The following is a 24,088-nucleotide window of genomic DNA, read 5'->3' on the forward strand; positions in this document are numbered from 1 at the left end:
CACTTAAAATTTGTTGGTTGTTTTTATTGTCCTGTAGTGATTGAGCTAGGGAGATGCAGAAGCTAGGTAGACTCAAATTTCAAATTGAGCAAGGTGAATAAAGTCCATATTTACTTAACTAATTTCAGTGACTAAAAAGTTAACAGCTTTCAATGTTCAAAATAACTTTTGTTCTCTTTGAATTTGACTTAGACCTTTCTCTTGAACTTGCTATGGCAAAATATGTGAGAGTAATATGAGAAATGTAAAATGATATGTATAAGCTATTCTAAGACTAAGTAGAAGAATATAGAATTTTATTTTCATACTCCTGTATTTTAGAATACACTGGATAAGGAGAGCTTTCTCATTTTTTCCCTATATTTTCAAAGTGAAATAGAGACTGAAACAGTTTGTTATGTAATTCAAACACTGTCAGCCTCTTTCTGGTGAAATCCCTAGTAAATTGATATAAATGACCTGTTTTTTGAATTACTATGATATTTGTCTTAACTCTGAGTAAGATATATTCCAACACTCACATGCAGCAGCCTCAATATGCGTATCCTGGGATAAATATCCACTAAATTTTCCCTTTGTTGCTCTTTCTCCTTCAATGTCACTCACATCTCTTTCCCACCATAAAATCTCCATACTTGACTACACTTATATTATAGAAAGGAACCATCAGTTAAACAGTGAAAAGGCAACTCAAGACAGATATTTGCTTATTTGAAAATTTATATCTAGAACAAACTAAAAATTGAGTATATAATCATGCTTTTTGGTGTTTTTTAAATGGCATTTTATTTATATTGTCACTTAATGATGCTTTATTCATCAAACTAAAATTAAATAATTGTCGGAGTTCTTGCCGTGGCGCAGCGGTTAACAAATCTGACTAGGAACCATGAGGTTGTGGGTTCAGTCCCTGACCTTGCTCAGTGGGTTAAGGATCTGGTATTGCTGTGACCTGTGGTGTAGGTCGAAGACTCGGCTCGGATCCTAAGTTGCTGTGGCTCTGGTGTAGGCCGGCGGCTACAGCTCTGATTCGACCCCTAGCCTGGGAACCTCCATATGCCGAGGGAGTGGCCCTAGAAAAGGCAAAAAGACAAAAGAGAAAAAAAAATTAAATAATTGTCTATTCTGTACCAGGCACTGATGTTGGCCCTTGGAAGCAGACACATCAGTGAACAAAGCAGACTCAACACTCTGCCCATGTGAAGTTCAGTTTTCTAGTGGGATAAGACAGATATTTAAAATAAGATGCTGGATGATATGTTAGAAGTCAATGAGTGCTGTGAAGAAAGAGTAGACTAAGGAGATAGGCTGTTGGGGGGCATATTGTGATTTTGTGTAGGTCTTGCTAAGAAGATGAATGACATTTTAGTAAAGCCTTTAAACTTTATATTTTAAATTAAAAATTTGACAAGTTTCTTACTTAAAATTTTAATTTTTATTACTTAAAGCATGAATGGTAAGGAAAGGGTGAATTATTAAAAAGAAATATCCAAAAGGTGAGAATATTTAATTTACTGTTTTATCTCCAGGTGTTGCAGAGATACTTATTTTGAGGTTTCCCATATTTTACCATCCATGCACATATCTGGCCCTTTTATTAAAGGAGTGAAGGGGTCGACATTTATCCATGTATCTCCAGAGCCTAGCATAGTACTTGGCGCATGGTAGGAGCTAAATAATGCTGCGACCTGGAGCCTGGAGGTCTAAGATGTTTTATTGGCCTATACCTTTTTTTTTAATGGTTGTCCCTATGGCATATGGAGGTTCCCAGCCTAGGGATCGAATAGGAACTATAGCCACTGGCCTATACCACAGCCACAGCAATGCCAGATCTGAGCCACATCTGCGACCTAATACCACAGCTCAAGCTACGCCAGACCTTAACCCACTGATCGAAGCCAAGGATCGAACTTGCATCCTCGTGGATACTAGTCAGATTCGTTTCTGCTGAGCCATGAGAGGAACTCTGGCTTATATGTTTTTATTAAATACTTAGGGACCATGTCATGATAGATTCCATTTATTTTGTAGAACTTATGAATAATATAGCCTTTGGTTACTTTCCCTCACATTCTATGAGTGTACAGACTTATTAAGGTTTCCTTTGCACTTTCAGCATTCAAACTACCAAAGTTCTCCAGCAGTAGGCACTTCAATGATCATTTAACGTTGTAGTCTACTTCTTAGTGTATAGACCTCTTTCTACTAGGACTGAGGCTAGTAAAATACCTTACGATGGTAACGAAGTGATTTCTTTTGGACTCCTTGAAATGAAATAGCATTTGGGGACCTGTTAGCTAGAAGAGGGGATTCCAAGTAATAGCTCTTTGTGCGGAGTCTCTCCATCAATTCATAGATAAGTCAATTGGCAGTCATCATTTTAAAATCATTGGAGGCCAGTGTAGTTAAGTGGACTGTAAATGGTACTATAGGCAATAAACAGAAGGCTTGTAAAAATATAATGTGTAGTGGAAAGGAGGATTGGAAGATCTATAAAAGCTGCCAAAAAGAACAAAAAATATAATTAAAGGAGCAATAAGACATATTGAGGACAATTTCAGGGACTATTTCAGGCAACAGTAAGTGTCTCCTTAAATATATCTTTAAAAGACAGAAAGCAAAGTATAAAATTAGTCCCAGGAAGAGGGGAAGAAAAATACCAAATAGAATTGTAGGAATAGGCTAACGAGGGTCAGATTGCTTATGCTAATTTTTACCTTTCTTTAAAATAATTAGATAGTGTGTAGCCCATAGATCAGTTTGAAATTCTTAGTTGAGAAGAAGATAGAGAAAAGCAAAAGGAAAAATATAAACAGAGGTGTTATTTTAGGCAGGTTTGGCTCTGAGCAGAGTTGATAAATTGATATATAAAGGACAATTGAAATTTGCAGTTCTCACACTAAGTTTTGCCAACTAAGTACAGTTATTTTAGGTTCTATCAAAGTTAAATATTATTTAAGAAAGTGTTTCCTGCCTTCCCCCCATTTTGTGAAAACCTGTAGGTTACACATGACTTCCTCAAGAACAAAAAATAATACTTCCAGTGGAAAATATTTTTTTGACAGTGAATTTCCATTATTTGGACCAAAGGTTTTCACCTTGTGAAACATGTCAAAGATACCTAGGAAATTTTCCCAATAAATATACCCCTATGGAGAACTATCACCATAGACGTTTGATTAGCTTATAATGTTCTTTGGAAATACACTGAACATAATCACTCTTACTTCCTAAAATCATCAATCTCTGTCTTGAATTATAAATAAAGAATATTTGAAAAATTAAAATAAAATATAAAATAAGGAAATCATGTTATTAGAAGAATTGCCATGCAAAGGTGATTTCCTGAATATAGAAACAGAATTCGGAAGTTGCATTTTAAGCCAATATCTGTCAGGGAAGTCTTGTCATCAAGCATATTACATTAAGTACTTATTGTGGTTTCCTCTGTGCTGAGTAATTCCAAATGCTTTTTTAGTTTATTGGCTGAGACGATAAACCATGACTCTTTAAAGATAAAGTGTCAAGCTTGAGATCTTGAACACTGGTTCCAAGGCCTTAGGTAAAACAAAAACTTTATCTCAAAGGTTATTTGATAAGCTGAGTGAAGGACAACTTTTTTTTTTTTTTTTTTTTTTTGGCCAACTCTGCCCATGGACACTAACATAGACATTCATGCACACAAACATATAAGAATGTATAGGACAGCACTTTGTCCAACTTCTTAGAAATATAAATTGAAATCCACGCATTGTACCTCCAATTAAAAAAAAATAAACTTACTGTCGAGAGGAGTACTATAAAAATATCAATTTTAATAGTACATGCTAAAATAGTTTTGTGTAAATATAAATTAATATGTATGCACACTACACATAAACAATATATAGGCACATGGTATATTGTTTTAAAGACAATCAAACACTACATTGTGTGCTTTGCAACTAAAAGAGGCATCGAATTTCTACAGAAAAGATTACTATAGAAAAATAATGAGGGTTTTACCATTTTAACACTTGAAAAACAGTGCATTTTATAGAGCTAGAGGAGTAGAAACAGAGGTCTAGAAATCATGTTTTGCATTTCTGCAAGATTGGTGCATGTGTGTGTGTGTGTGTGTGTGTGTGTTTGGTAAGACTGAAGGTGGGTGGTAGGATACAAAAGAATTAGACACTATGGGTCCAGAGCTAAAAATGCAAGGAAAGGAATGTAGAGAATTAGCATGTTTCTATCTTCAATGGATGCACTTAACCCTGCAGAGAGAACAGAGACCTTCCTCACTTGAGCAATTTCACCTCATGGCCAAATTTGTTTCATCCATATGCCTAGTCATGCTCCCTAATCTCTGATTATTTTGAAGCATATCTCAGACACCATGTTATTTGATGCTTAAGCATTTCAGTGTATATCTTTAAAAAATGAGACTTCTTAAAAATATAGCCATAATGTCATCATCAGTCTTAAAAATTACACTGTACATAATAAAATTTCAGTTTATTATTCAGATTATCTCACTTATTGCAGAATGTTTTCCCTCATAGTTTATTTATTTTTATTTTTTATTACTCAATGAATTTATTACATTTATAGTTGTACAATGATCATCACAATCCAATTTTATAGGATTTCCATGCCACAACCCCAACACATCCCCCACCCCCAGAACTGTCTCCTTTGGAAACCATAAGTTTTTTAAAGTCTGTGAGTCAGTATCTATTCTGCAAAGAAGTTCAGTCTGTCCTTTTTTCAGGTTCTACATGTCAGTGAAAACATTTGATGTTGGTGTCTCATTGTATGGCTGACTTCACTTAGCATGATAATTTCTAGCTCCATCCATGTTGCTAAAAATGCTGGATTTCCTTCCTTTTAATGGCTGAATAATATTCCATTGTGTACATATACCACATCTTCTTGATCCACTCCTCTGTCAATGGACATTTAGGTTGTTTCCATGTCTTGGTCATTGAAAATAGTGCTGCAATGAACATTGGAGTACATGTGTCTTTGCGAGTCATGGTTGTCTCTGGATAGATGCCCAGGAGTAGGATTGCTGGATCAAATGGTAGTTCTATTTTTAGTTTTCAGAGGAATCTCCATACTGTTGTCCACAGTGGTTGCACCAATTTACAATCCCACCAACAGTGTAATAGGGTTCCTTTTTCTGCACACCCTCTCCAGCACTTATTGTTTGTAGACTTTTTGATGATGGCCATTCTGGCTGGTGTAAGGTGGTACCTTATCGTGGTTTTGACTTGCACTTCTCTAATAATGAGTGCTCTTGAACATCTTTTCATGTATTTTTTGGCCATCTGTATGTCTTCTTTGGAGAATTGTCTGTTTAGATCTTCTGCCCATTTTTTGATGGGGTTGTTTGCTTTTTTTTGGTTTTGAGCTGCAGAAGGTGTTTATAAATTTTGGAGATTAATCCCTTGTTAGTCACTTCATTTGCAAAGATTTTCTCCCATTCTGTGGGTTGTCTTTTCATTTTGTTTAGGGTTTCCTTTGCTGTGCAAAAACTTTTAAGTTTGATTAAGTCCCATTTGTTTATTTTTGTTTTTACTGTCATTACTCTAAGAGGTGGATCCGAGAAGATGTTGCTGTCATTTATGTCAGAGAGTGTTTGGCCTATGTTTTCCTCTAGGAGTTTGATAGTGTCTGGTCTTATATCTAGGTCTTTAATCCATTTGGAGTTTATTTTTGTGTATGGTGTTAGGGAGTGTTCTAATTTCATTCTTTTCCATGTGGCTGTCCAGTTTTCCCAGCACCACTTATTGAACAAGCTGTCCTTTCTCCATTGTATAGTCTTGCCTCCTTTGTCATAGATTAGTTGGCTGTAGGTGCGTGGCTTGAATTCTGGGCTTTCTATTCTGTTCCACTGATCTTTATTTCTGTCTTTGTGCCAGTACCACATGGTTTTGATGATTATTGCTTTGTAGTATAGTCTGAAGTCAAGGAGCCTGATTCTTCCAGCTCCATTTTTCCTTTTTCAGCATGTCTTTGGCTATTCTGGGTCTTTTGTGCTTCCAAACAAACTCGAAAATATTTTGAGTTCTGTGAAAAATGTTCTTGGTAGTTTGATAGGGATTGCATTGAATCTTTATATTGCCTTAGGTAGTACAGTCATTTTGATAATATTAACTCTTCCAATCCACGAGCATGGTATGTCTTTTCATCTATTTGTGTCATCTTTGATTTCTTTCATCAGTGGCTTATAGTTTTCAGATTACAGGTCTTTTGTCTCTTTAGGTAGGTTTACTCCTAGGTATTTTATTCTTTTGGATGTGATGGTAAATCGGATTGATTTCTGATCTTTCATTTTTAATATATAGAGATGCAGTTGATTTCTGTGTATTAATTTTGTATCTTGCAACTTTGCCAAATTCATGGATGAGCTCTAACAGTTTTCTGGTAGAGTCTTTAGGATTCTCTAGGTATAGTATCATGTCATCTGCAAATAGTGGTAGTTTTGCTTCTTCCTTTCCAATCTGGATTCCTTTTACCTCTTTTACTTCTCTGATTGCTGTGGCTAGGACTTCCAGAACTATGTTGAAGAGTAGTGGCGAGAGTGGACATCCTTGTCTTGTTCCTGATCTCAGTGGGAATTCTTTCAGCTTTTCACTATTGAGAATGATGTTCATTGTGGGTTTATCATATATGGCCTTTATTATGTTGTGGTAGGTTTCCAATGTGCCCACTTTCTGAAGGGTTTTTATCAGAAATGGGTGTTGGATTTTTGTCAAAGGCTTTTTCTGCATCTATTGAGAAGATCATATGGTTTTTATTCTTCAGTTTGTTAATGTGGTGTATCACATTGATTGATTTGCAGATATTGAAGAATCTTTGCATCCCTGGGATAAATTCCACTTGATTGTGATATACAATCCTTTTAATGTATTGTTGGATTTGGTTTGCTAGTATTTTGTTGAAGATTTTTGCATCTATGTTCATTAGTGAAATTGGCGTGTAGTTTTCTTTTTTTGTGATATCTTTGTCTGGTTTTGGTATCAGGGTGATGGTGGCCTCATAGAATGAGTTTGGGAGTGTCCCTTCCTCTGCAATTTTTTGAAATAGTTTCAGAAGGATAGGTGTTAGCTCTTCTCTGATATTTGATAGAATTCGCCTGTGAAGCCATCTGGTCCTAGCCTTTTGTTTGTTGGAAGTTTTTTAATCACGGTTTCAATTTCAGTACTTGTGATTGGTCCGTTCATCTTTTCTATTTCACCTCATAGTTTATTTTTAATAAAATACAAATGTTCTAATTATTTTGACCTATAGAGTTTTTTTTTTTTTACAGAGTCTAGATTTTGTACCCCCAAGGTTTGGTTTAATACATTTCTTTCTCCCCTGAATTTAATGGAAATTGAGTTTTAGACCTAAATCGTCTCAATAATAGACTTTAGAGTATTTTTGAAGTGTAGATAATACTTGCTTCTGAGATAAGTTTCTCTAATTGTCCTTCTTCTTAGCCAAGAATTTTACAGAAGCTGTCTCAAAGATTAGTATGGTGAAGTAGTCAAATTCAGAATGCCTCGTAGTTGAAAGAGAGAACCAGACATGGATATAATTAACTCTACTAAAAAGCAAAAGGCAGTATATTTTCAGATGTTCCACAGTGCTTGCTTTTGTATCAGTATTAATAGAGTGATAAAATTCGAGTTTCTTTATGATCATAAACCTTGGGGAGGGGGCAGCCCTTGAGACAACTCCATCAAACATGAGAGCTCTGTGGAACGCAATTTGATAGATAACCTTGAAGACTCCTTCTAGCTCTAAGCCTCCGAGTAACGATGAGCTGCGTGGTACAATTCAGAGTGTTTTTGCAAACTCATGAATTTCCCTTAAAGCTATACTTGATCAAAGCTAGGGAATATTAAGAGGGAAAAGACAGACCCATAGCATTTCAGCTAAATTGAAGTATTTCTGGATTGTCAATAACTGTGCAAGTAGACTTAGGATAGACAATGTATTGACATGCTTCAGTTCCTCTTTCAAGCAAAACAAAATAAAACACCTGCCAGTGACAAGAGCCATACATTTGAAGAAAAGTGATAAGTAACAGGAGAGTGACTCCAAATCTAGGCAGCATGGTTTCATTAAATATACACTGCATTTATTTAATATGTTTGCGTATTATACTTTTGGATTTTTTTCAACTGGTGCTGTTCATATTTTGTATTCTACTAAGATTCATGAATTCTCTTTAGGCACAGACAGCACACATTGTCCTGGAAGATGGAACTAAGATGAAAGGTTACTCCTTTGGCCATCCATCCTCTGTTGCTGGTGAAGTGGTTTTTAATACTGGCCTGGCAGGGTGAGTAATGCTTCCATTCCAAGGCTTTTTTTCTTCTTCTATATAAAGGAATAACTGGATGCCCTTACTCATGGTTGAAGTTGAAATCACTGCATCATCATAATAATACTACACACTGCTCTAAATTTGCCCTATGTTTATACATAGCTTGCTCCAACCATCCCTGATAAGATAAATAGACACAAACTCATCCCTGCTGCTGTAAATGAAAAAAGAATATGGACACTAGTGTTCCCCCAATAGAGAATAACAAAATTAATTCTAGAAGCTTAGGGTATAAGGGCACAAGATATGTAAGATTTCCAAATGGCTTCTGTAAGGCATGGGTTGTGGATCTGATTAAGATGAAGATTGGAGCAGGGGAAAGGATGGGTAGCACATTCAAGTGCCATTCTATTGGTGAAGTTAAGAAGCAGCTTTGCACATGTAACATGAACGACTGTAAAGAGCTCAGAAAGTCCTTAGATATTTTGCATAATTTTGCACTTTAATAAGAAAGGTGGAATAACAGATACATTTCTTATCTTAATCAATGGGAGAGGAGGTGCATAGATCTGATATTTTCAAAGTTTATCAACTGAGACTAAATTTAGTATTTAAGATCTACTAATTAATAGGTGAACAGTAAAGAAGGTAAGAGCTACCATAGAAATCATATAGCTGTTTTTATCTAGCCAACAAATATTCATCTGGGAGCCCGGAGGTTGAAGTTTTGGTCTTAGTTTCAATGGTAACTGATTATGTGATATTGAGGAAATAACTTAACCTTTATGAATCTTAGTTTCCACATATAAAAAGTGAGGGGATTGGATTAGATAGTAATTTACAGCTAGGGGCTTAAAAATTATGTCTTAAAAATTAGATCATTTTAAGAGGTTTCTGTTAGAGATTCAATAGAATAAACTGTAAAATATTTGATGAATTCTTTAGGGGAATTCTGTTAGCCTTATAAAGAAAAGGAGGCATTGGATTAACTGATATTGAAGATATTGATTGACCAAATTTCCATTATATTATTAATGTGAATTATTCTCTAAACTCTTAGCTCTCTGTTTGAAATGAAGACTATTAGATGGTTTTTAAAATAGTTCCACTGGTGAGAACATTAAATTACAGTGTATGAAACCTGTTTGCAAAGTTTTGCTTCACCAGGCAATTATTTAAGCTTCTCGACAGCACTAATTACTAGCTGTGTTAATATACCTGCCAACAAACAACTGTTTAATATAGATCAGAATGATGGAGGGCACTAGAGTTTTCTTCTCTGTGATAGATTACGGGTAATAAATCTTGTCACATCACAAAAGTCAAACAGGACCTGATGGATTAATTTGCTTCCAACATTGCAGTTCTCTTGGACAAGCTGTATTTATTCATTTACTGGGGAGAGCATTGTAAGCATATGTTTAAAGGGAACGGCCAGTTCTTTTATGGAGAGAAAGAAGAAAGGGAAGTAAATTAAATTAATTAAAGACTTTTTTGTTGTAGAAAAGGCATTCATTAATAAGATTAGTCCACAGACCCTATTTTCTATTGAGAAATGCTGCTTTCGTTCACTCAGTGGCTCACTCAGTAAGGTGGTTGATAATTAAGGGGGTTATTTTGTTTTTCATCTTCAAGAAATACATTTATACAGCATATAAGCTTAGTTAAAAAATTATTAGTCCTGACAGGTGAGAGGCATCTGAGAAATTAGCTGATGGAGGTGTGGATAAATATCACAGCACTTTAGTCACCTTAGAGGTTGCTGAGCCGAAAGACTAAGTATTCTGTTGACAAAGGGAGTTCTGGAGGAGTCAGTCTGGATGGGGGTTGAAGAATTTATGTTGACTGCTGCTTGAACTGAAGTTTATTGGTTTCAAGTTCGTCATTCTGTCCCCCTCAGCACCTAAATTCACTTTCGGTACCAATCCATGAGAAAGATTCAGTTTAACTCTCATCAGTACTTTAAAAGTTATTTGGGGGAGTTTCTGTTGTGGCTCAGTGATAATGAACTTGACTAGTATCCACAAAGGTGAAGACATGTGTTCGATCCCTGGCCTTGCTCAGTGGGTTAAAAGATCCGGCGTTGCTGTGAACTATGGTGCAGGTCACAGATGAGACTTGGATCTTGCATTGCTGTGGCTGTGGCCGTGGCTGGCAGCTACAGCTCCAATTCGACCCCTAGCCTGGGAACTTCCGTATGCCACTGGTGCGGCACTAAAAAGATGAAAATAAAAGTTATTTGGAATCTTTTAATTTAGAAGTCAGAAAAGCTTCCAGTCAATTTTTGTGAGAGTGATTTTATTCTAAGTTAATAATAGCACTCAAACTAAACCCTTCTATAACTAAAGTATAAAAATTCAACTTTATCAAATATTTCTTTCATAGAAATTAACTCAGTGTTTTAAATGTTCAATGAATTTTAATAAACATATTTACTCATGCAACCACCACTGACATAATCAGGATGTTTTTCAGTATCCTAAAAGATATTTTTTAAAAGCTTTTCAATTTTTAACTGTTAATATTTTGCTGAAACTGTCAGCCCTCAGTAGTAAATGTCAGTTTGGACTCAGTTATATCTGGTAGGCTAGGGGAATCTTTAGGATTATCTGTAAACTTTAAACAGAGCAATATGTAAAAAAAATTTTTTTAAATGTGACTCCGTGAAGCATTTTTTGAGAAATTAAAAATTTTAGGAAATTGAGGGAATGAAAATTAAGTGGGATTATGCCTAAGTACTTAAGAGTCAGTTTTTCTTTTCATATTAGTCATATCTCTGGATACATTTCCATATTCTATCATAAAATTTCCCTAGGTTTGGCAAAATATAGACATAGGCCTATAGCATTTTATTCTCATGATCTCTAATTTTCAACGGTTCAGTAATTAAGATCATGTATGTAGAGGCCAATTACTCACAGATTTTGTCAGTAATATTTTTGCTTCTTAACCCAGGTACCCGGAAGCTCTTACTGACCCGGCTTATAAGGGACAGATTCTCACCATGGCCAATCCTATTGTGGGGAATGGTGGAGCCCCTGACACAACTGCACTGGATGAATTGGGACTTAGCAAGTATATGGAGTCCGATGGGATCAAGGTAGTACCAGTCATGACTATTTTAAAAGAATAGTTGCTTTATTTTAAGAATCTAAAATGGACAAACTTTTGACCTGAATATTATAGTACAAATCATTAAATTTATATGATAGAGGATCATGTGAGAAAAATAATATATATATATATGTATATAAAAAACTGGGTCACTTTGCTATACAGTAGAAATTGACAGAACACTGTAAATCAACTATAATAGAAAAAATAAAAATCTTAAAAAATGAAAAAAATTATATTCTCAACCTCACTCAGTATATGAGAATTTTCTTTATCATGACATTATTCTGAGTTTCATTTCTCAGGGCACTTTTGGATTTTTCTTAATGCTGTGCATGAAGCTTGGCTTTGTTTGGAAAAATGTTGTTATGAGTTCAGATAATAACTATGCTGCATGAATTGGTGCTGAATTACCTTTTAAAAGGATTTTAAGAATCAACTTTGTGTCAGTTATTTACCTTTTGATCTCATCCTCTTTGGGAGATGAATAAAAGATAACTTATATGCCAGTTTAAAAGCAGTTAAAATTTCCTATTCAAGGTAAATTTGAATAATATCTTAGGAATGTGAACCATATAAACAATTCAATAATTTACACTTCAAATTCACCACTCTATTTTTTTTTCTTTTTTAATCACCACTCTATTTTAAAATGACTTGGGCTGATCATTTAATTTAGCTCTATTTCTCACCATTTCCAACAGCTATTCAGTCCCCTTTAAATATAACTTAAATTATTATCTTTTCTCTATGTACATTCAGCAAGTAATTATTAATTAGATTATTAATAAAATGCCATGGGGGAAAATTCAGGGTGTTAAGAAGAGGGACCTGGTTTAGTCTCAGGATTTAGCAAACCAGGTAAGGCTGTTTCTCTCCATGATTACTAAGGTACCCATTACATACTTTAAGAGAAAATTGTGATCAATTTTTTTCTTCTTCAAGTCGCCAAAAATTTAAGCCTTGTATTATGTATATAATAAAACAATAAAAATGCAAACTGACTTTTAAGACAAGTTAAAAAAGTTGGATGATATTTTGTGATCACCTCTTTAAAATGATTGCCTGTCTTCCTAGGTTGCAGGCTTGCTGGTGCTGAATTACAGTGATGACTACCACCACTGGCTGGCTACCAAGAGTCTAGGGCAATGGCTACAGGAAGAAAAGGTGAGAAATCTGATAGGCATCCTGCATCATTTAAGGACAACTAATGGGGTCCATGGAAACCTGGCAGATATATGTAATTGAAAAGGGCGAAAAAGATGGGGCAGATCATGCAGTTTGAGTTCCTTCCATTTCAGAGAGCAGTTTCTTATGTTACTACAGGCTGAACTATCCAGAACATGTTCTTTAAACACTGAGGACTCTATATTTTCAGTTTATCCACTAGGTGGCACTCATACATGCTTGGTAGCATTTCTCTTTCTGGAAAGGGGTTAGGAGAAATTTTAGAGTTTTCTATTCTCTGGGACAATGTAACCATTTAAACCAGAATCTGGATATGTAACTCGTGTCATGGATTTTAGCACCAGCTCTACCACTAACTACTGTGTGACATTGCTTAGGTCATGTTGTCATACCATACTTTCTTAATTTTAATTCTTAATATAAACAGATTGCCATCAAATCTCTTTGGGTTTAAAGTTTATGACTCCATGCCATAAAATTAGACATCATCTCATTTGAAGTAATAAATGCAAAAGTTAATAACCTTATCTTGTATCTTCTACAAGTATTATTAAGTATTATTTTCTTTCTTTCTTCTTTTTAGGGCCGTATCCACAACATATGGAGGTTCCCAGGCTAGGGGTCGAATCAGACTGTAGCTACCAGCCTACACCACAGCAACAGCAATATCAGATCTGAGCCGCGTCTGCAACCACAGCTCACTGCAACGCTGGATCGTTAATCCACTGAGCAAGGCCAGGGATCGAACCTGCAACCTCATGGTTCCTAGTCGGATTTGTTTCCGCTGCGCCACAACGGGAACTCCTAAGTTTATTTTCTAATCAGATAACAGGATTCTCTTGATTCGAAAGTCAGTCATATTTAAAGTTTTCAGACCTGCTAAACTAAGTTTCATTTCCAGTGTTACTGTAGATGCTTTTTGTTAAATTGCTACTGGGCCTTTAATTTGCAGAATATCATTGTGGGAAAGATCTGCCTCTCCAATGAGCATCTATGGATTGGGGCTAAATGTTGCCCCTCTCAAACAAAAAAATCCTAACCTTAGTTTCCTGGGTCTCATCCTTGCTAAATTTTAAGAGAGAAGAAGCCATCTATATCTATATCTATATCTATAGGTACATCTCTATCTACATCTATCTATTTGTATTAAAGTTTTATTGCAGTATAGTTGATTTACAATGTTGTGATAAACTCTGCTGTACAACAAAGTGGTTCAGTTATACATATACACACATCCATTCTCCTTCAGATTCTTTTTCTGTATAGATTAGTACATAATATTGGGTAGCGTTTCCTGTGCTATACAGCATGTCCCTATTGGCCATGTGCCGCAGTGTGCATATTCCATATACCACAGTGAAGAAGACATCTGTATTATCTCCCAGGTCTTCATTAGTTTCTTAATCATTGTCTAATTTACCTCCTTGTAATCGTCATCCAGGAGGCTCCTCCTTCCTCCCCGTAATGTTCCCTTTGTGTTATAGCTGCTCTGTGTCAGAACCAGTAGTTTAAGTATACGCTTAATCCATGGTTTGTTTGTTTTTAAATGTGCTTTGAATCTCCTTCCGTGATCACAGACACATAGAAAAGAAGAGAGGCTAGGATAATAATCAGTTTACCTCCTCTATGCACAGAGAGGGAAAAACACCTTGCTTGAACATCACTCAGATAATTGGGAAGAAATTAGAACCTGTTTCCTGATTCTTAATTCATTGTTCTTTCCCCCTTTTATCCATGGAGGGTACTTTCCAAGTCCCCCAGTGGATGCTGAAACTGGATAGTACCAAACCCCACATATACCATGTTTTTTTCCTATATATGCGTATGCATGATAAAGTCTAATTTATAAATTAGGCACAGTAAGGGACTATCTGAATTTCCAGCCCTTTGGATCCATTAGTAGGTAAAATAACCATTGCTCGAACACAGCATTGTGATAGCATAACAGTTCACTTGATAATCCAGGTGGCTACTAAGTGACTAAGAGGTGGGAAATGCTGGACAAAGGGTGGTCCATATACTCACAGCCTGGGTGGGACAGAGCAGGATGGTCGGAGATTTCATCACACTATTCAGAGTGGCGCACGATTTCAAACTTATGAATTGCTCATTTCTGGAATTTTCCATTTAATATTTTAGACTATGGTTGATCACAGGTAACTGAAAACACAGAAAACAAAACTGGGAATAAGAGGAGACTTACTATCTCTGTCCAATCTAGTCAACAAAACTGAAACAAATGATGGCGTTCCCCAATTTACTAATAGATTGGGCAAAACTTAGTACAGCGTGATTACTTAACAAATACTTTCAGGAAAGGTTGATTGCTTATTATGTGCCAGGAATATTTGGCTCATAACACACATTTGCATATTATTGATATACCTTTGCTTATGAAGTTCAAAAATTCTATTATTTAAAAATACCTATATGTCTATATAAAATGATATTATATTATTTATTTAACATTGTGGATTAAAAGCAACAAAACTGTAGCAGAAGATTGATGTTGGAATTTCTCATTTTTCATTCTAAGAAAGAGTCTGGGTATTTAGAGCCTTGTGCCCAGCTGGAACAGCAATTTACCTTATTCTTGCAACACAGTCACCCTGGAAAAGAGAAAAGAAGGAGTGGGAAGATTACTTACTGCTCAAGAAGATAGATGATGTTAAATTTGTAATTTGAAAATACTCTGGACCTAATTTCCTCCAATTTTACTGTCACCACAATTTTTTTTTCCCTTATAGGTCCCTGCAGTTTATGGAGTGGATACAAGAATGCTGACTAAAATAATTCGGGATAAGGTATGATAATCATCTTTAGCCAAATCTATTTTTCTTTGCATATATCTATATCTATCTATCTATCTATCTATCTATCTATCTATTGATAGATAGATATTTCCTCAGTTACCAAGTAATCCATTAGTATGTAAAAGAACAAATCTGGCTAATTTTTGTCATTTGGGTCCCTGTCATCCTGTTTTACTATTCCCAATGTAATTTCTGAGACTGGATACCTGATTGGGATGTTTGTTACTGAGTGATTTTGAGATTAATTCACTCTGCAGTAGCTTGTGGAGTACCTACTGTGTGTACACTATTCCAAGTGACAGGTTAGAGCTGTTGTAATTCAACTCATGTGACAGGGCTGGTGAAACAAGTGGAGAAGGTAAATAGGTGCATAACGATTTTGCCTAAATTGAATACGTACTTGCTGAAACATGCAAATCAGGGAGTATACAGCACTGGTGCTGGTATTCGTTTAGTCCTCTTGGAGGAGTTGTCTGTGAAATTACTTGAGTTATAGTTCATGAGTGAATTAAATGAGCCCTGCACATGTTACCTCAATTATATAGTCTTTCTTGAGATTGTTCCAGTGACCAAGATGATAAAAGTTAAGTTTGTCTTTGCTTTCATGTCTACGGAAATATTTGACCCTTCCTCTGAGAGTACATCATCACCATCTGCTTCCTTTTTCTTGTTATAAGACGTGGAAACTGCTTTTTCTCTTACATGAAATCTTCATATCTCAGACCCCCCAAAAAAACCCCAATTATAGTTCACTAATATTAACTAAATTGCCTCAATGCCACTAAAATTTTCTCATTGAATTTTATATTTTTCTTAAAAAAGAAAAAAAAAAGGTGCAATTTCAAAGTGAAATAGATTCTTCAAGAAAATCTGTTGTAGACTTCTTTTTAGAATAGGTATCCACCCAGGATCTCTGTAAACAGAAAGAACAGTTTGAAAATAAGAACAGGGACACATTCTCATGACCAGGAGAAAGAGACAGTTTATATGATTCTTCTACTCTACCTCTGATTTTAGTCTCTCCTTCATGATTTTCCTGAGAATAGACGTTAGTGAGATAATATATCCCAAGTAGATTTCTGTGTTTTCTTAGCCCAGTGTTGTGGAGCAGTGAATAATGATGAGGCTAACAGAATGGGAAGGGAGGGAATACAATGAAGTTGAGTTCAAGCTGCAAAATTGGTAGGTGGAGTGGAAGATAGTCGGGCTTACTAATGTGGGAAAATATTTTACAATATTTTCTTTTTCTCTTTTGTCTTTTTGCCTTTTCTAGGGCCACACCCACGGCATATGGAGGTTCCCAGGCTAGGGGTCGAATCAGAGCTGTAGCTGCCGGCCTACGCCACGGCCACAGCACCACAGCAATGAGGGGTCCGAGCCGCATCTGCAACCTACACCACAGCTCATGGCAATGCTGGATCCTTAACCCATTTGAGCAAGGCCAGGGATGGAATCTGCAACCTCATGGTTCCTAGTCAGATTCGTTACCCACTGAGCCACAACGGAAACTCCTTCAATATTTTCTTCATGTGTTATGTTAGTTTAAGGTGAACCCTACTTTTATCAGGGGAAGTTAGGTATTCGAATTAGCACAGACAAAACTGTAGAACTGCCTATTATATTTGATTATGAATAATGTGGGCTCATATCAAAAATGTGTGTTGTGGCTTTCAGTTTTATTAGTCTGAGGTTGAAAATGAAGGATGTTTTTCATTGAGCATCCTTTATGAAAAAAGGGAATGAAAACTGAAAACCAAATTTCAGAATTAGGGATCCATTAATATAATCACGGAATTCTGTGATTTGGATTATGAAATCACCACCATGACGTCCTCCCACCAATAATGTCTTAATTGCTAAATATAATATACCATTTTTCTAAATAGGTTAAACCAGACTTACTAACAAATAAGTAAATCTCAAGACATAGCTAAGAATAAGAAGATGTTTGCCATGTTCAAGCTAGCAAGGCTTATTTGTGAAAACTTTACAGATGGTTAAGCATTCTTTAAAGTTCAAGCCCTTCTTAGCATGTCTAAAGCAGTGAACATTCTCACTGCATCTTCTCAAATTTTATGAATTGTACAGCATTTCACATATTTTGTGAATTTTACTCTTTAATGTATTTCCATTCTTTTTCAATTTTCAACATTTTTTAGATTTTTTTTCCTCTCAATAGATTATTTTGTCCACATCTCCCATGAAATATCTTTAGGTCACAAGTACCCTAAATACTCCAATTTGCATCTACTTAGAAACTGGAGACCTGAATTCTCTTGCCCTTTAACTTTTCTTAAGTTTCCCAAAATGTACCACACAAATTGATTCATCTACCCAAGTTGAGAAGATGAAGATCTGATGATGGTTTTGAGTAGTTATAAAGACATCTAAATATTGGAGCATCTGTGTAAATCCCTGTGAATCTATCCTGTCAGCACCTGCATCATTGCTCCTTGTTAACTATCTAATTTTTTAATTTGATAGGGTACCATGCTTGGGAAGATTGAATTTGAAGGTCAGTCTGTGGATTTTGTGGATCCAAATAAGCAGAATTTGATTGCTGAGGTTTCAACCAAGGTGAGAGAGTTTCTTCATATTTTATAGTTTGACTTTATTCCTTTTAGACCTTCTTTTTTTTGTAATATCAAAATTCTCATTTAGATAGAGGGTTAGAAGCACTAGAGTTGAGAGAAAAAGGAGTTTCATAGCAACTGAAATTGATATATAACAAAATAAGTGCATTTAAAGTTGGTAACTTTTATTTTCAGGGTAATCGTCATGGCTTGATTTAGAGACTGTTTACTATTATTTTAACTTTTCTTTTTTTCCTTTTGTGGTTCCCCAGCTCAAGGCTTTAACAATGTCAAATCAAAGGGTCCTTCAACTGCCGAAGATAAGCACAGTGACAATCAGGAGTCAGAGCTAATGATCTGTCAGAGAGCCAAGGACATTTTATAGAAATCAGACCAGTACAGTGGTCAGCATCTGTGGTCATTTTGTGCAGGGAAAAACTGTTCCTGCACACACTGAAGATATAGTGTATTATAGCTCAGTTGAAAAACTAATATTCATGCTGATAACTGTATCACCCTAAAGTGTGATACGTTTCATGTATATTTACAAGAAGGTCTAGAATACATCCTAGAAAGATGTCTGTTGGTTTTGGCTGAATATCTATTACTGTAGGTGTGAGTCTCCCGGACTACAGTCTGTCTTTGAGGACCATAGGGTTTGGTGGAGTAGACAAACAAGTAATCACCACGGACAGAATACTGTGATAAATGTTATCCTTGGAATATATGCAAGGTGCCACGGGGCAAGTGTGGGGAAACAGCGAATGAGAAAGGTGGATCAGAGGAGACTCTGCAGAGGAGTTAGGTTTGTTTTGAGACATAATGAGCAAGTAGGTAGATGGAAAACTAGAAATTTATTTCAGACAGAATAAACGGCAGGTGTTGACAGGCATAGAGGTGTGAAACAATATGGCTGACCAAAGGGTTCACACATAAAGGTTCACACATTTGGCTAAAGATGAGTGGAGGTGGATGGGACTAGAATTAGCGGGTTTAGTATCATTGGCTAAAGAAGTCAACAAAACTGAAAAGTATGGGGAACTCATTCAGCAACATCTTGGAGTAAAGTAAACTGGGTAAAAGAGTAGGTAACTAGAAAGTTATTGTAACTAATTAGGACAAAAGTCATGAAAGCCTGGACTGAGCAGTAACAGCTGGAAGAGCCTGTAGGGTGACTTGGACAAATAGGAGAAAGAGGTTTCAACACATTTCCCCATGAAGTGATTTTGTTTGAGACACATTATGATAGAGGGCTGTTTACGTAGAATTTTAGCATTTAGAATTACCTTCAGATTTTAATCTAGTCTTTTCGAAATTTGAAGTACATTAGCCTGGAGAAAGTTACTTTAAAAAATTCTATGGTCAAATAAGGTTGAAAAGCACTGCATAATGTATTCCTCTCTTGGGGAGTCCTACCTCATTCATACATTCAGGTTTCGGTAAGGTCTTGTTTACTTCTGTCATTCTGTATGGAGAGTATATGATGTGTTTGTGTAGAGATCAGATTGCAGATTTCATCTGAAACATTTAACAAACTTTGAAATAATCCTGAATTTAGAATGTGCTAGCTAACTCTCGAAGCTGGAACCAGGGTTGGCCCTCATCCCTTTAGGCTTTCTCTCTATTTCTATTATTTCTTCTTTTATGACTTTGGGAAACTACTTCTTGGGTAAATGCCTGTGAAAATGGATCTGACTCCAAGCAGTGCTTAAAACGTAGGTAATGATTATGATATGCTCTGGGATCCTTTTATGAAGTCTACCATTTAAATGCAAATGATTGCACAGTAACCTAAAGGGACCAGTGGTCTACACGAGCTTAGCAATTCCTCTGACTCAGACTGATTTTATCCATTAGCCCCACTGCATAAGCCTAGTGCACAATAGCTTTATCCCATCCAAACTTTATTGCAAGTTGAGGATCAAGTGTTATTTAAAGCATGATGTATCCATTACCACTTCTGTCTAGTGCTGAATCAGGCAATAATACTTGAAAATTCCATTGCTACTCGTTGTTAATGAGGCAAAACATGGGAAAAATGGTTATTAATTATGGAAACAACCGATTTCTTAGGGGTAATTGTTATGACTATAATCAACATTTTATACAAAACAGCAAAATACTCTTTTCTTGTAAAAAAGATACAGTGTGTGGTCTTTGCTGTGCCTTTCTTACAAATTGATTGTTAACTGCCAGCCACTCCCTAGTAGTTAGCGATCAATCTGTTTGCAAGTGCAGAGCATCCTGAGATGTGTGTATGTATTGTATGTTGCTTAGCTGGACCTTCTCTTTCACTCTCTGGTTTTTAAAATGGCAGGATGTCAAGGTGTATGGCAAAGGAAATCCTACGAAAGTGGTAGCTGTAGACTGTGGGATAAAAAACAATGTAATCCGCCTACTAGTAAAGGTAAGTAATTTATTTCATCTCTAGGATAAGGGTTTCATTAGTGTTAATCTGATTTCCTCTATCTGTTTCAGAGAAAGCGTGTGTAATCTCTCAGAATGTCAGAGGATGTACTTTACTGCTATTGCCTTTGATCTATGAGATAGAATATTTATCCATGTTAAAATTTGAAATGTAGATTACTGATTAAAAAAAACCTCCTCAAATGCTATAAAAACAAAGAAGATAATGATGATTTTTCTTTTCACTTATCGACTGACATTCTAAGACATGATACACTCAGTTTCCTGGGATTTGGAGATGAACAAAAAGCTAGTCAGTAGGAGGAGCATCCCCCTTTTGGGTTACATTTATTATGTACCACATGTTTGCAGGGGTCATGCCCTGTTAGAGTATGTACTTTCACACTGCTTTATATTAGCTCTTAGAGAACCAATTTAAATTAGACCTTAAAAATCCTTGAGGAGAATCGTAGCTGTTATTACGGTGTCTTCTTAAATGTTGGAATTTCTCCTCTGCCTTTCTCTCTCTGTCTCTTTCTCTATCTCTCTTATACACATACACCCCCCCCTGCAGATATATTTGCATTAAAACAAATTAGCATGGGTAAAGGAAAATTCTTTGGTTCACCTTGTTTCTGTAGAGAATATTAGCAATATTTAAATCATTATTTCAAATGCTGGTCAATTTTAGAACAAAAATGTGCATAGACTTTTAATGGATGCTGGAGATGGCCAATCCATATCTCCCTCTCATTTTACCATTTTAAGGCATTTTGTCCATCTTCCAGTTTCAGGTGCCTGCATCTCATTGCCTGAGGGCTCTCTTTGGTTGGTTGGAGGCTGCCGGCAGCCAGGAAATGACATAGAATGAGTGACCCCTGGAGCAGCTCCAACCAATGAGTATAGAGCATCAGTGTATAAATTCCCCAGCTCCTTTGCTACCTGGCTAGGCTGGCTTCAGGTGGATATTCTGCACTGGTTCTCAGAGTTCCCCAGTGGCCTGAAGCTCCATGTGCTCATTGTGGTAACTGTCCAATAATGCATTCTCTATTAGGGTCTTTCACTGTGTTGCTTTCTCTTGATATTTCTTGGAAACCCTCTCAAAGAAACTTCTTTCTCTTAAATTGTTATCTTAGGAAATGCTTCTAGGGAAACAGTTAAAGACAAGTTCCTATTCACTTTTATATAAAGAAGTTCTAACTTTTTATCAGAATATAAATACTATAGATAATATGAGAAAACTCTAGGAATGAAGGCTGATTAAAATATTGTCAGACAAAAACTACAAAATTGAAAAAGGTAAAAGGTGGACCAAATTAAATTTTGGACAAAATGAATTTGTCTTCTTTTTTGCAGTTCTCTCCCATAGCTAGTAATAACCTATATTCTTGTGCACCCAGTCATGAAGCCTTTAAGCTCTGCAGTCTCTTGAAGTGTGGGAAAGTGCATTATCTATTTTTTCAGAATCAAAATTTAAATGGTGTTTTTTTCCCTACACTTTCTATTCTAGGGTCTATTTATATCACACAAAATACAATGAGTCACCAAAGAAATTTTTGCTTGGCATTATTTGAATCATGCACTGTGTTTCCCTTCCCTTTAGGGAGTAATTAACCAAGAGTAGGTCTACCCTTTTGACAAAGAAAAAATTAAATCGATTATTCTTGTGTTTCCTTTCTAGCGAGGAGCAGAAGTGCATGTAGTTCCCTGGAATCATGATTTCACCAACATGGAATATGATGGGCTTTTAATTGCTGGAGGACCTGGGAACCCAGCTCTGGCAGAACCACTAATTCAGAATGTCAAAAAGGTGCAGTGAACCTGGGGTGGTGTGTACCTGTGTGTGAAGTGGAGGCAGTCAGCCCTGGACTGCCAAAAATGCTATAATATAGGGAGGTCTCTTGTGGTGCAAGTGGGTTGTCCCTGCAGTGGTTCAGGTTGCTGCTGTGGCGAGGGTTCAATCTCTGGCCCTGGAACTTCCACATGCTGTAGGTGTGGCTTTCCACAAAAGGCTGTAGTATATTTTATTTATCCAAGTATTTTTTAGTACTACTATTTATGACCTCTGAGGCAATGTCAGCACAGATAGTGTACAAGGGGACCAACAAAGAGAGAGTACCACAGAAAGAGCGAAGTAACTTCAGGCAAAGTAACTGGGATGTGTCCTTGGGTTCAGAGAGCTGGAGTCAGATCGCCAAAAGTGTCATCTCTAAGATTGTAAAATGACAACTCCTGTTTCCTCACCATGACCTTGGGACCTATGACACCTTCAAGTTTCTAGAGAAATATTAAATTATCTTTAGTGTAATCTGAATATTAAGTACATTCTATTGAATTTTAATGCTACACACTGTCAATCCTGTCCTTATTTATAGGCTAACATTTTATTCAATTACTCTTCTCTTTACCTTGTAAATTAAAGGGAAAAGAAGTCTTCATTTTATTCCTTCTGAGGTAGCATTTTTTGTGGAAAATGTTCTGCATATATAAAAATTTTCTTCTGATTTAGATCTTGGAAAGTGATCGCAAGGAGCCGTTATTTGGAATCAGTACAGGAAATTTGATAACAGGACTGGCCGCTGGAGCTAAAGCCTACAAGATGGCCATGGCCAACAGGTGAGGCATTTATGCTTCTGTTTATGGGTCAGACTAGCTCTGAAATACTTTTAGAAACGAAACTGAAAAGACTTAGAGAACCTACATACCATTTTCTTTAGAATAAATAGATAACCACACTATTACATGGTTCACAGTTGTCTGACTACCTGATACCACTTTTATTGCATTTTTGAAAGGCAGCCTTCTTTAACGATAACTTTGCCATAGTGTAAAGTTATTTTCCTTTCCTTGGCATAAATTGAGGTCATAATACTCAATCAACTGCTATTCCAAGGGAAATTGTTCTGATTTTAAGCTTGATTTCAGAGCACTGCTAACATTGTAACACTCTAGCGTGACCTAAGAACTGAGAAATCTTCAGATCCTCTTGGTTTTACTTCCTTACCCCAAATGATGTTAATTTATTCAACTTGGAACTTTCCCTCACAGCCCACCCTCCCCATAAAGTATAATTCAAAGTGATTCAGGGCTGTGAAGTTATCCCTTTATCATCCCCCCAGATATCTCCTTTGGCTTTAACACTTCGGTAGTTCTCTTAAAATAAGTTGCTTGTATTTGTCCGCCTCTGTTAAGCTAGTGAGCAAATCTTAACTTTTTGTTATGAGTTCAATTGCTTTTTTCTAAAACTGATTATAGAAGTTTAATAGACCCAATATTTAACACACAACAAAGCTTCTTGGATTGATTTTTGCGGCTGAAATTATTGGAATTAACAATCTGTGACTTTTCTCACAGAGTAATTTTCACTAAGCAAGTGCAAAATTTTGAATTTTAATAGGCTTTTCTTATTCACTGTTTTACAACTGATGTGTTTATATTCTTCTTTTCACTTTTCCTTTTCCATATTCTTTTTCACCTCTTCTCTCCAGAGGGCAGAATCAGCCTGTTTTGAATATCACAAACAGACAGGCTTTCATTACTGCTCAGAATCATGGCTATGCCCTGGACAGCACCCTTCCTGCTGGCTGGAAACCACTTTTTGTGAATGTCAATGATCAAACAAATGAGGTAAGTGCTCTGAATAGTCCTGTTGAGGGCAGAGGAGGAAGGCAGTGCTTTTAATACTCTGTCTTACA

The 24,088-nt window shown here is 36.2% G+C and overlaps 1 protein-coding gene across 1 annotated transcript in view; it reads left to right on the top strand.

Annotated features, from left to right (window-relative positions):
* Window positions 1-24,088, top strand: part of CPS1 (carbamoyl-phosphate synthase 1) — a 129,049-nt gene that overhangs the window by 23,514 nt on the left and 81,447 nt on the right. Inside the window, 9 exon segments of the mRNA XM_005672159.3 lie at window positions 8,205-8,314; window positions 11,255-11,399; window positions 12,491-12,580; window positions 15,349-15,405; window positions 17,899-17,991; window positions 20,305-20,394; window positions 22,075-22,203; window positions 22,903-23,009; window positions 23,882-24,020. Coding sequence (XP_005672216.2) covers window positions 8,205-8,314; window positions 11,255-11,399; window positions 12,491-12,580; window positions 15,349-15,405; window positions 17,899-17,991; window positions 20,305-20,394; window positions 22,075-22,203; window positions 22,903-23,009; window positions 23,882-24,020 — 960 coding nt within the window.

The sequence above is a fragment of the Sus scrofa genome, chromosome 15 (assembly GCF_000003025.6).
Source record: "Sus scrofa isolate TJ Tabasco breed Duroc chromosome 15, Sscrofa11.1, whole genome shotgun sequence".
Classification (NCBI taxonomy): Eukaryota; Metazoa; Chordata; class Mammalia; order Artiodactyla; family Suidae; genus Sus; species Sus scrofa.